Source organism: Microtus oregoni, unplaced genomic scaffold (assembly GCF_018167655.1).
Source record: "Microtus oregoni isolate MIOR12 unplaced genomic scaffold, Mior012 000000F_ref0000247, whole genome shotgun sequence".
Classification (NCBI taxonomy): domain Eukaryota; kingdom Metazoa; phylum Chordata; class Mammalia; order Rodentia; family Cricetidae; genus Microtus; species Microtus oregoni.
In genome coordinates, this window is record NW_024543059.1 from 70,322,099 (window position 1) to 70,336,417 (window position 14,319).

Consider the following 14,319-nt stretch of genomic DNA (forward strand, 5'->3'; position numbering starts at 1 on the left):
TGTATGTGCCTGGTCAAGAAAAGGTATTGGGTCCTTTGAGACTAGAGTTACAGACAGTTGTGAGTAACCATGTGGGTGCTGGAAATGGAACCCACGCTCTCTGTAAGAGCAGTTGGCTGTCCTACCCACTGAGTCATCTCTCCAGATCCTGAAATACTTATACTAGTTTTGTTTATATTCTTAAGAGAAATCATGAATACATCAACAGTTTGTATCCAGTAAAAGTCAATTGATACATGTAAAAACATGAATGAATCTTACAAGTCTTATGCTAGGTGAGAAAAAAATAGGCCAGATTCAAAAGGCTAAGTACTGTATGATTAAATTTTCATGGTACTAAGAAAACATGAAAGAATAAGAAAATAGACCAGTGGTTTCCAGGGACAAGAATGGGAGAGTAATTTTACACAGAGCATATGAGACTTGGGGTGGAAATGTTCCTGGTGCTTATGATGACTATGGCACTACTACTAGCTTCTTGTTCAGTTCAGATTCTCTAAAGGGAAAATCCTAGTTTGTACAATGTGTAGCTCAACAAGGCCTAAGCCTAAACCTCACTTAAAATACGGCTCCACACTCTGCTTTGCCTATGTATATCAAGTGGACAAAATGGCAGCCCAGGTTCAGCCACACAGATGATGACCAGCCTGGGCTCCACCTAGTTTTCCAGCACCAGTCTTGAACAATACAAGGGCAGAATTTGCAGATGGATATTTAATAAATGTTTAGAGCAATTTAGGTAATATTATGTCTGTCATATCTAATTGTGATAGCTAATCTTTATTATCGGTTTGACTCTATAATCAATTGAAAGTAAGATGCTGGGTATATCTGAGAGGAAGTTGCTTTATCAGAATAGTTGAAGCAAGAAAACCCTTCTAAATCTGGGTGGTATCTTCTGGTGCAGCCCAGATGAAAAGACATGGAAGAAGAAAACTTTGCTTTTTGCCCATTTGCCGTCACTCTTGCTGGCAAGTCCATCTATTTTGTTACAATGTCATTCTTTCATTAATATTAGAACTAACTTAGGAACTGCAGCATAGGCTGGGGACCAGAAGCTCCAGTGCTTTCAGTGCCATATTGGGACTTCTGAGACATCCAGCCTTATAGACTGAACAACTATGAGATTCTGGGCCTCTCCAAAGTGGGCTTGCCATTGTTGGAATGCCCAGACAGCATCCTGTAAGTCAACCTAATAAATCTTCTATTTATACAAATATTAAGTCTATCATCTTTGTCCCTTTTACTACTAATAAAATATTTGGGGTGGTACTTTATTTAAAAAATCAATTTAATCTAAACTAACCATTTGAACACATCAAGAGATACAGAAAACATCCAATTAAATTTGAAACTCAAGTATTAAATTTTTAGCACATTAAAATATAAAATAGGGGCTGGAGAGGTGGCTCAGAGGTTAAGAGCATTGCCTGCTCTTCCAAAGGTCCTGAGTTCAATTCCCAGAAACCACATGGTGGCTCACAACCATCTGTAATGGGGTCTGGTGCCCTCTTCTGGTGCCTGCAGGCATACACACAGAAAGAATATTCTATACACAATAAGTAAATAAATAATAAAAAATAAAATATAAAATAATTTCATTAATCTCATAGAGTCTATAGAATATCAATTTTACGACATGTTTAATGATACATTACTATACATTTCCCTACTCTAAGAATAATACAGGAATTTCCATTTTTATACCTTTGTTAAACATTGGGCTTGTGGTGCATTAAAACACAAATAAGGATTGGCAGACACATACATACAAAGGAAAAAATAATATCTCTCTTCTCACTAATACTTTTAATTATATCAATAAATCTAAAACTCATTGGCCAGCTCATTGAAGATCAATAAAGAAAACAACAAGAATATTTATATGCTAGCAATAAACAAATTGAAACAGAAACTTCAAATATCATTTCACAAGTTAAAAACATTCACACACGAATCTAACAAACATATACATATACAGGATCTATTCCTTGAAAATTACAAAATGCTATCTTAAAAAGTCTTAAATATGCTGAAGAGCGACATTGGAAGATTTGGCATGATAAATGTTAATAATCTCCATAGTTGACCTACAGATTCAGGGTAGTTATAAGGTAGGAGTTTGTTGTTAACGGCATGAGCTCATTCTCAAACTTCTATGAAAAGGTAAAAAAGCAGAATGGAAAACTAAGTGCAAACAAGATTGAAGTAGAAGGAATCACACTTTCAGATGTTAAGACCCATTCTGTGCTGCAGTAATCAAGACCGAAGATTTGGTACAGACAAAGATCAATGGAACAAAATCCAGAGAACAGAAATAGACCTCCAAAAATATGGCTCATTGATTTTTTTGGCAAAGGTGAAAAGGCAATTAAATGGACAAATGACAGTCTTTTCACTAAATATTTGGGAAAATTGGGAACAATCCATATATAAAAAATACCTTGATATCAACCTCATGCTTTATTTTAAAAAGCTTAAAAGAATCATCTATCTGAATGTAAAACATATATTACACTGCAAGTTAAATTAAGGAAATTCCCACCTAAACAAGACTGAGAGAAATTGCTCAAACATACCCACCTTAGATAAATGCTGAAAGATGTTCTTTAGGCTGAAAGAAAGTAACACCAAATGTTACCTCAAATCCATATGCACTAAAAAGCGAAGTCATATAGACTGGTGGGTAGAAAGAAAAAGAGTGGGCAAAGAGACACCATGATAACACTGAACTAAATGAGTAAAAACAAAAGAGCTGCACTGACTGCATTAATATCAGACCAAATAACTAGGAAGACAAATTCCTAATATAGGCCACTTATGAAATATCTGAAAGCAAACTTTAGAAATGGCACTTAAGGTAATATTTAAAAAACAATACTTAAGATAAACATAAACAAAAAAGAAATGCAGGGATCATTTACTTAGGATAAAGCACTGCTGAAAATAATTAAAGAAGATTTGAATGAACTGAAACATAAGGAATGAATATGGACCAGAAGGCTCAATCATTTTCAACAGACAATGTCCTCAAAATTGGTCAGAACATGTAACACTATCCTTGTAAATCTCCGAGTCCAATTCCTTAATATAAAGGCTCATCCTAAAGTCGTGTAGGAACTCAAAGGTTCTAGATATAAAAAAGATGAAAATATTAAAAGACTTGTTATAAATCCCGCTAAAAGTGCAGATGAATCAGAGTTTGGAAATGACATAGGAACAGACACATGGACACCCAGAGATCAAAGCCCACGAGTTGTTTGACAAATAGTCAACCAAGGCCCGCAGATGCATATATTTATATCTTTATAATTCCTTCAAATTAGGAGACCCTAAGTGTCCCACAGAGAGTGGGTGAACAAACTCCGGGAGAGCTGCACCATGGGATGCAATAAAGAAGAATGTGTGAACAGCTCTGTGAACTATTCAGGCCATTAGATCATACCAGAGATGTTCTGGGGAGCAAAAGCACCCAGTATCAAAGATCACATGCTGAATGCTTATGTTAATATGACCTTTTCACAAGAAGACCAAGTGGCAAGGAGGACTGATTAGTCACTGCTAGGGCTTAGGAGAGGGTGAGGGTGGGAATACAAAGTGACCAAAGGTGGGAGTTCCTTTGTGATGATGGAGAATTCTACAAAATGATGGTGTTGATGAACATAGTCATGCATTAAACAGCCTAGATTTTTACATCAATCAAAATAAATTCTGAGTGGATTTTTTTTTAGATGGTGTCTGTTATATAGCTGAGGGTGTCTTCCAACTCAACATAGCCATTGCTGACCAGGGAATTGTGGTCCTCCTACATCATCCTCCTGATTTCTGGGATTAAAAAAATGTAAGATACCATGTTAAGTAAGTTTAGTAAATGTAAATCAAAGATAAAATGATAAAATATGAAGTTACATACTGCCTCAAAAGTGTACAAAGCCAATCTAGAAACACATTAGCAGCCCCCAATTAGCAGCCAATAGAAGCAGAAAGTGAGAGAACAAAACTAGCAAACATAGAAAGCATTTGTACATTATGAGTAGTCAGCTTGTTATGAGATGATGATGATGACGGTGGTTATGGTGACGGTGATGACGTATGTGGAACAGTTTTGCTAATTTAAATTGTCATATTGTATTTGTAGGAATTTTTCCCTTAAGCCTTTATTTTATTATCCTCTAAAAATTACTAAGCCAATGGTTGAAGCATATCTATGTAAAAATAAATGGGAAACACTATACAATGTGTCATTACTTATCTTCATGACATAATTTAGAAGTGTGTAGGAATGGACACAAATGGTCAACATCTGCTGTAAGAGTCATAGGTTAAGGCAAGTCAATGCCATTGCCTGATATTTCAGCAGTGAACTTGCAACAGAAAGAGCAAAGCAAAGGCACACGAGCTTTCAGTTTCTTGTGAATCTGAAGAAAAATCATCTATTGATAATAAAAAGCTGCATTTGCTTTCACTTGTAAACATAAGTTTTTGAGAAAAAGAAATGTATCCATAAGAAAGTAAAAGTCCTGCCAGTTACCCATGATCTCCACACAGGCACTGAGCAGAGTAAGAACCAGAACTCCAGGGAATTCTATTGGATCACTTTTTCTGCCTGCTTATCAGTCACCATATTTACCAACTGCCTGGAACCAATACAGAGTCTGACCCAGAATGACAGGACCACCGAAAAAATCCAGACATCCACAGACTTCTGAAGATCAGAGGAGAGGATTTTCTAAGCCTTTCAGTTCCTATTCAGTGTGGTGCTTGATGTCATACCTGGAGCAATAAGACAAGTGAAGGGGAGGAAAGGAATACAAATGGGAAAAGAACTCAAAGTATCCTCTTCACAGGGTATGTAATTCTCTATATGAATGCCCCTAAATCTCCACCAAAAACTCCTACAGCTGATTCAGCAAGGCAGCAGAGCACAGAATCAGCACATAAAGATCAGCAGCCCTCCTATATACAAATGGCAAAAATATCAAGTCAGAAATCACAGAAATAAACCCTTTTTTGAGTAGTCTCAAAAATATTTTGGAATAATTCTAAGGGAGTAAAAGACTTATATAATAAAAACCTTAAGACACTTAAGAAAGTCATTGAGCAGGAAAAGACATTAGAAGATGGAAAGACCTCATATGTTCATGGATTAGTAAGAACAAAATTGTGAAAATAGTTATCCTACCAAAACCAATCTACAGATTCAGTGCAATACCAATAAAAATTCCAAAGTACCTTTTCGCCGTAATTGAAATATTAGTCTAAAACTGAATTGGGAAACAAACAAAAAAGATATCCAAAGCATCTCTGAAAATGAAAAAACTGCTGAAGGTATCACCACCCCCAATTCCAAGTTATACTATAGAGTTATAGTAATAGAAGCAACATGGAAAACAGAAAAGAGAAACATTGGTCATAGAACCTATGAGCACCTGATTTTTAACAAAGAAGCCAACAATACACATTGGGAAAAAGAGATTATCTTCAACAAATGATGCTGGTCAAATTTTATATAATAAATTTTGAGCGTATTTACCCCCTCCTCCAATTCTTCCCAGATTCAACCTTCTTTCCTTCCCACTGTTGGTCATTCTTGCCCTACTAAGGCCAATTTGTATTGTCCAAATATTCTTGGATGTGTGACCTTTCACACAGAGTATGGTTGACTTAGGGCATAACTCTTAGAGAAAAGCAGCTCTTTGCCAACAGTGAACAGCTGCCAAAAGCTCTTGGTCTATCTATGGAGGGAACTTGTGCCCAACTCGCTTCTGCATGCTTGACTCTGGTCTGGCTTGTGCTGGGCAGGTCTCGTGCGTGCTATGACAGCTACTGTGAGTCCATATGTGCAGTTGGCTTGCTGTGCTCAGAAGACACAGATGTTTTCGAGTCATCTATTATCTCTGGCTATTATGGTCTTTTTGTTCCTTTCTCTGCAGTGATCTCTGGGCCTGTGGAGGAGAGTCATAGTATATATGCTCCCTATAGGGCTGAACATCCTTTAGTATCTTTAGTATCTGTTTTTTTTTGTTTGTTTGTTTTTGTTTTTTTTTTTTGCATCTTGGACAAAATTGTAGTGATTGATTTTCATTAATGATATGACCTCTAGTAGGTTTACCACATTCCAGATCAGGTTCCATTCTTGAGAATGATGAAGCAACACAAACTGGATTCCATGCCCCCCAAAAGAGAAAACTCAAATTTAGTTAAGTAGAGAGGTGAAGTTGCCCACTTTTCTGACTTTCATTAACAAAATATTAGCTCAAAATATGGGACTTTATGTTTTAATCAAATGTGCATCATGATAATGATGACTATTCTTATTTAGGTAATTTATTCTTGTAAAGCCTTGGTTATTTGTATGTTTTTGATTTGTAGGGACTCAGTGAAACTTAAAGTCCTTAACAACATGATTTTCATTTCAATTATTTTAAAGAGTTTGTTAATGACTTTATTTGTCTTTAATACTACAGTATATGATTTAGAGTTGTTGCAGTAGAAGATGAAGGAATTCTGGTTTATTATGAAATTGACGGAGCTGGTGTGATGGCTTGACGGGTGTGTGTGTGTATGTGTGTGTGTGTGTGTGTGACAGAGGACCACGTCTCTTGCCTACTACCAAGTCTGATGACCTGAGCTTGCGCTCAGTACTCACATGGTGGAAGATGAAAACCGAACCCTGAGGAGTGGTCCTCTGTCACACACACACACACACACACACACACACACACACACACACACACCTCACATACTCTAAATAAGTGACAATTCATTAAATTGATTAAAAAGAATGTTATCTAAGGACATAAAAAAATAAACCAGTATAAGAAAACATTTACAAACAAAATCATTGTGGGTCATGGATAAAAGAAATTTGGACATTCTTGATGGCTTTGTTACAATTATATCCATGGCCCTCTGACTGAAGAGCTGGGCTATATTTCAACTTAGAAATTTTCATTTCTTCACTGACTTTCATTTCCAGATGACCCAATATTTATTTATTCTCTTTTGTTGCGATTTTCATTTGTGCGGCATTATTGAGCTTTTGGTTTAGAAAAATCCTTTAATGTGGATTTTTATTAAAGTCCATTGTTATTGGTGGGGGCTGAAGAGACAGCTCAGCAGTTAACAGCTCTTTCTGCTCTTGCAGAGGACCTGCGATAATGTTTGCATTGGCAAACTGCGCTGCACTTCTGAAAGATCTTTGCTAATTTATACATGATTTATATTGGGCTAAGTCATATGAAATAACAGTTGGTGCTTTTAAGACTGAATAAAAGTAATGGCACTGAAATAAGTATAAGAACGCTATCTTTGCTGTGTACTGGTCAGTTCTCTCTTTCCTCTCTCTGAGTCAGGCTCACATACTACAGCCCAGCCAGACGTGGAATTCACAACAATCTTATCTCGCCCTCCAAGTGCTGAGATTGTAGGTGTTCTATTTCTCTCTTGTCTTTTTACATTTGGGTATCCTATGTTATGTATTAAGGGTTTGTTTTTGAAAGCTATGCCTATTGAAAGGCAGCTATATGTCCAATGCCTCAATGGTACCTATTTACTACAGTTTATTTGGGGATATATTTTACTTCCTGTTGTTGGTATAATCTTGATATCAACTGAAGTTCTTCAAATTATATAACATACTTCTGATGTTAGCTTAGTTACATCAGATGTAAGATGCCTATCTTACATCTTCACCTAATGAATAAATATGCATTTATTGTTTTCATTATGTTCTTATGATTAATTTCATAAGAACTGGTAACAACAGGACTGGTGAGATAAGTTAGCGGGAAGTTGCTATCAAATTCAGTTCCCCAAATCAGGGGATTCATTGCCTTTGATGTCTGTGGGCACCTACATCTCTGTATATGTCTATGCCACACACACACACACACACACACACACACACACACACACACAAAATAAACCTTACAAATGGCACTGTAACAGAACTTTCACTGTTACCCATTAGAGATAAATAATTTTTAGATACAAAAAGTGTTTTTAAAGTTTTTATAAAAGAACTACAAGAAAGCCAAAGGTTTATGATATTTCCTGAAAGTAATATCTCCCAGAACATAGCTTTATTACTATTTTTTAAATAATTCAATGATATCAAGTGATTGATCTTCTATTGACTTCAGCAAATTTATCTTATGGACTATATATTGTGCCATGTACAACTGGGTAATGATAAGGAACTGTAACTGTAGAGACGTTGGCTTCCCTCAAGAGTAGAGCAAAATCGGCTTAGGGCTCTCAACTCCGATAAAAAGATAACTTGACTTAGATAAAAAGATTTCTAGAAACATTTACAAAATCATTAAACATATTATTTTTGGCAATAATGTGAACGTTAGCATACCTTTAGAGTCAGCCTTTAGGACAACTCTTTTCTACTGTAAGTTTCTATTTGTTCAAAGTATCTTAGAAGCACCCTCTAACACTTCATGGATAATTTGCATGAATTAACCATGTGATAGGAAAGCCAAAGATCTCTGTTAAAAACAGAAGATAGAGAATAAGTTCATTTTTCACTTATTCAGATAAACACTATTTCTTGGTTTATTTAAATATTTCTTTTAGTAATTATGAATTTTGGTATGTATCTGAATCTAAAGAATATAAAGTGTCCTTTGCTGTGACTTTATTTTTGGGCAGTTACATGAAACATATGAAATTATCTTTTCAAAGTTTATCAGGAAGAATAAGTAAATTGAATATAACAAAGTTATTCAAGCATTCTACTCAAACTAGGCCATGTACCCTGTGATCATCCTTTACTATATTTTAAAAATAAAGCTTCCTAGAAGTTCTTACTTCATTTCAAATTACATGCCTAGAAAATAGAAGAAAATATTTATTTCTTATATCTCCCTAAATCAAGTGCTGTATGCAATAACTAAACAGAAATCACAATTTCTTTTATTAACTGTTCTCTTAGTGATTTTCTACCTCCGACATTCTCAACTGAAACACAGGTAACAAAGAACTTGCTATGTGTTTTCATGAAACACATGTGGTATAAGTAAGTGCTAGATTCTAACAGTCTAAAGGCAATCTTGATCTAACTAATACAAAAGGCTTCACAGCTGACCACTAGATATGATAGCTTGGAGGCTCGGAGAAGAAATAGTTCCGATCAGACTGAAGTGGTTTGAATCTTTGCTTCTTTGCATGGTTTTGGAAAAGTTTAGCATTTTAAAGATATGTTTTGTAGTCAAATGTTTTATTGCAGAAAGGCAAATTTGGAGAAAACGGTAGAGAAATACAACTTGACAGTGGCCAGCAATTCTACCTTGAGTTTGGGGCCTGGGTATCAAGACGACAGTGATGATGGGGAAGTGGCCTTCCAGGCAATAAGACAGGCTTTCAGGAATTTTTACTAATGTAATAAGAAGCACACATCAGTAGAAAGTTAAAACCTGTGATCTCACATTCAAGTCTTTGGTGCAGTCCTTTACAGAGTGGAAATATAAAGCGATCAACTCTACTAGCCCAGAATGGCTTTCAAAGCCACACAATGCCTTTTACTGAATAGATGTGAGTCCGTTACTGTCAGTTGCTTATAAGGGAATAACCCTTTTCAAGTCTGAGTTTTCTAAGAGTCACAGGAGCCTTGCAAACATTTGTTGCAGCTCATGGAAAGCTACAAGTCTATGTCAAAGTTCATTCTCCTTCCATGCTCAGGGGATCTTTTAATTGTGATAAAGAAACAGATTGAAGGGAGTGGGCTTTCCATTCAGAATGGTATTATATAAGCCAGTTTATATTATATTATAATAGAGAACATTCACCTTGAAACAATCGTTGTTTGAGTTACATCAGGGATGCTCCACCTTTTCACATACCATATGATGCTAACTGTCATTTACATAAGCACTGAGCCCCATACACAGCTCTCCTGGGATGCATGAAGCCTGACGGCCACCAGGTGGATATGCCTGGTGACATATTCTCTTATTAATGAGAACCAATTGCAGATAATTTAATTTTATGGTTATTTTTAATAAAGCATTAATTATACCAGAAACTATGCATTCTGTGAAAATATATTGTTAGTAATGATGTCAGCCACGTGCTGCAGTACATCCATGCAACTGTAACCCCAGAAGTCATGATGTTCCTGCAACCTCAAAAGGATTAATCTTGCAAAGCTCAGCTTATGATAGGACTGCAAACACTATAGGGCCAGTTCTCCCAGTCTGCGTTTGATAAGATATCATTGTTGAAAAGGTCCATGGAGAGGCAACAAGAATTTTAATGTGTTGTACTCTTTGACCAAAAAATTATCTCAAATAGGGTTTTCTTTACATCTATAGTTTTAAAATAAACATCTGCTCAAATAAGAGTAGTCTTTTGAATAACAGTTCAAACAAGAGATTTGCAATACATGAACTTTCAGAGCACACTTTAATTTCATAACAGATTGCTGTGCTTTTGTTTACAGTCAGTTTAATGATGCTCCCTATGAAATAAATAAAAAGAATAAGTAATAAAGTCTTATTATTTCAAGTCATTCAATAAAATGATATTGCTTTGCACGATCAGTTAAGATAATGCCAAAGCTGTCTAAGAAATGTTGACTAGATAAAACTGGAAAAATAAAAATAAATTGTTTCCTTCTCGTAAACCAATTTTAAACACACTCGAATTTCCATCAAATTGTATGTTGCCTTGTTAGCACTTCAAAAGGATTATGATCATTTCTCTGGCATTATATGCCAACGCCTCTTCCGCCATCACAACGTTAAACACTCACACATAAGAAATTTGTTTTAAAAGAAACCAGAACAAAACAGCAAAGGGTGATATGTAAACCTAAGAAGTGTTTACTTCTTTCTCTGTGGGGCAAGGTGAAGGGGGATTTCACCTTTCCAAGCTTTGGACTGATTTTGTTCAGTCTTTGCAATCACTTTTATCCCCAGCAGAAATGTGTGGAAAATCAGAGACAGACAGAAAGGGATGATACACTACTGAAGACCTTTAAAAAGTGCATTTGTTTATCCTACTTAGAGACATCCATCCCTTGCTCCTTCAGGTTGGCAATGTGGGCCTGGTATAAGAAAGAGTATATAGCTTTACACTATTAAAAACCTCTTTGTTCAATATTTCAAAAAATCAAGTATTTTTTCCTCATTATGATAGCTGAGTGTAGCAATAGTATTTATGTTTGTTAATGTAAGAAGGCAATCTTTTCACAGAATCTTGAGACTGCTAAATTAGGCATTAAGCTCATGCAAGTGTCAATCACTAAGCCAAATGCAGGATCACCTGGTTGTAGGCTGTGTCGGATTTAAGTGTTACCAGCTTTCACATACAAGGGGGGTTCATCAGTGCTTCCACAAGCCTGCATATTTCCTAGTGTTCTCTAAGGAAAAACAAAAGCATGGGGAATCTGTAAAAACTTGAATAGAATAACAAATGCTTGAGGTTTAATAAGCTTTTAATTAAGTATTTCAGATTTCCCACCTTAGGTGAAGAACATTTTCTTTCTATCTATCTATCTATCTATCTATCTATCATCTATGTATTAAAGAACCACGAGCCACCTATTCTTTCTAATATAAAATATTAGAAAAAATTCTAATGTTTTATATATTCTGAAAATTCATTACACCCTTCCAGGTACATGAATCTTCTTTGGATTATCAGATATTAAATCTACCCAGGAACATCATAGAGACTGACAAGACTTTTAGCAAGGTCTTGCTGCTACTGATGGGCCCTGGACTGGAGGACAGGAGAGTGCTGACTTTGGGGCAGGTTTAGAGAGCAGAGAATGATTAAGACCAAGACTCTGGAAAAGCATGGCAGGGGGATGGGAGACTCCTTGTGTTTTTTGTTTTTGTTTTTTGTTTTTCTTAAGCCAGCATAGTGACTGACCAACAGAGAAAAGAAAGGCAAAAGATTAATTTTCCACGGAGCAGAAATTCTAAACAATACTTCCGTTATTCTAGCTAATTGCTTACTCGGAATGAGGGATTTCCAAGAATGAGTATTCATTTGTCTCTGGTTCCTCTAGATGCCCTATCCCAGGGTGATGGGGCTGGAGTGCACGGGTCATGGGAGGAGAAACTGGTTCGTAGTTCCTTCACTTTTAAAGCCCCCTTGGGTCATTATTTCTTTTGCAACCATACCGACTGCTTGTCCCATTTTGCTCCTCTTGCCCTTGTCCGCCCCCTCCCTCACCTCCCCCTCACCTGTCCACTGCAATGGCTGTCATAGAGTAGATGCTGGCAAACACCGCTGTGATGGGAAAGAAGTTCTGGAAGCGGCAGTAGTTGGCGCCAAAGTACCATTCGCTGTGAAGAGCGTAGATGAAATTGACCAAGGTGTTGAAGGCGGCCATGGAGGCGTCGGAGAAAGCCAGGTTTACCAGGAAATAGTTGGTGACTGTCCTCATGCGCTTGTGGGCCAGGATGATCCAGATAACAATGAGATTGCCAAAGACTGCCACAGCCACCACCAAGCCATAGGCCAGCGACCAGAGTGCGATCCGCCAGGACGGCTGCACGAACTGGTTCGTGAGGTTGCCCCGGGCCTGGGAAGGTGCCTGGGAAGTCATCGGCAGCCCCAGAGCCGAGGAGAAGTTGCCAGCCTGGAGCGCAAGCCACTCAGTGACCCCCAATCCAGCGCTCAGGTTCTCTGCCTGCGTTCCCACGCCTGCCGCCCCGTCGGTCCAGCTCTCGGCGGTGGGGACTGAAGCCATGGCCAGCGTCTGCAGCCCCGGACGTGCCACACTCCCGCTGCCAGCCGGAGCCGGCTTCCTTGAAGTTCTCCAACCTCTGGGCACGGCGGTTTCGGGTACTGCCTGGTAGCAAGTAGGGAAGGTACCGGTTCCTGGGATGCTGTGATGGGGCAGGGGATGCGGAGCAGGGGCCACACTTAGTCCTGGGAGTCTGCGTCTCTGACTGGCAAGGAAGAATCAGGGACTGTTCCAGCTTGGGTCCTGCCAGGGAGGCGCTACCAGGAAGCAGCCAGAGAGCTGAGATCTGCTCTGAAGGCGCGCTTTATAGTCTCCAGGAGTCCCCAGGATCCGTGACGTCGCGGGTCGCAAGACTGACGAACACCCCACCCCCACCCCCTGCAAGCTCCCGCTCTAGGCTCTCCGCTTCTCCAGCCCACACTCAGGGTTTCATTCATTCTCTGCTCCTCTTCAGGCGACTGCCGGCTAATGGCACAGGAAAGACATGCTTTGTCCCCAGCATCAAATCTTACCAAAATTGTCTTCCTGCTTTTAACTTTAGGATTTTGCTCTGAGTTTTTCAGTGAGATGTACTTTCCTGAAACAACTAACGATTCACCAATAAGTAGAAGGCAAGATGACAGGTAAATGTGTGTGTGTGTGTGGGGGGGGGGGGTGAGGAGGAAATCAGCCAGCAGCAGGCAGTGGGTACAGGCGACTACACTCTGTGTCATGGGCTTCGCTATTTAAGTCAGCATTTGAGTCCTGTTTATTTTTTCAGTCGGAGATTCCTCTTCTTGTTCCCACTTTCAAGTGTCCACCACTTCCTTTCCTCTAACCCTCATTACTGGAAATCTGCTCCCTCTGCTTTGTTCCCCTCAGATGGACCCCCGCCCAGGCCAGGATTCTTTTCAGATTAAATTGTCTCAGCACTCAGAATGTAAACCAGGGATGTAAATGTTCAGAAAACAAACCGATACTGTGTAGGTCGCTTTTCATCCATCCCCTGGTCAAATGCACCCAACTGAGCTATGCGAGTGTGTGCACACGCGTTTACGTGTTTCCACTGAGCTGAGCGGCATGGATGTGCACACGTGTTTATGTGGCTCGTGCACACGTGTTTACGCGGCTTCACTGAGCAATATGAGGGTGCACACGTGTTTACGTGGCTCCACTGAGCTGAGCAATGTGTGTGTGTGTGTATGTGTGTGTGTGTGTGTGTGTGTGTGTGCGCACGCGCGCACACACAGGTGTTTATGTAGCTCGAGATGTTTGTGCTCAAGCCTTAAACTTTACTTTCCTAGCAAACCCGCTTGCCTGACTTCAGAGCAAGGTGAGCCTGGTGAAATGAGAGTGCTTTGTAGAGCAGAGACCACAGACGGTGGTCTGCAATGAGTGGACATCACAGGCAACTTTTCAGAAGGCGCCCAGGCAAAACTCCCTTGATTAATCTTCGGGCAGATGAACAAGGACTCAGGGATAAACATTTTCTTAATTTTCCATATACTTACCCCTCTGAAATTCAGTTTCCAATGCGTCCATTGAAAACCATCTTCTGTCAAATTGCCTCCTGGGTATGATGTGGGGTTTCAGCAGGCTTCCTTCCACACGGTGTAGAAGGAAGGCCTGGA

General features: G+C 38.7%; 1 protein-coding gene across 1 annotated transcript in view; it reads right to left on the bottom strand.

Annotated features, from left to right (window-relative positions):
• The window catches only part of Tacr3 (tachykinin receptor 3), a 71,191-nt gene extending 58,207 nt beyond the window's left edge, over nt 1–12,984 (bottom strand). Inside the window, exon 1 of the mRNA XM_041653807.1 lies at nt 12,204–12,984. Coding sequence (XP_041509741.1) covers nt 12,204–12,712 — 509 coding nt within the window. The 5' untranslated portion in view covers nt 12,713–12,984. The remainder of the gene's footprint in view (nt 1–12,203) is intronic.
• Between the last annotated feature and the right edge of the window lie 1,335 nt (nt 12,985–14,319).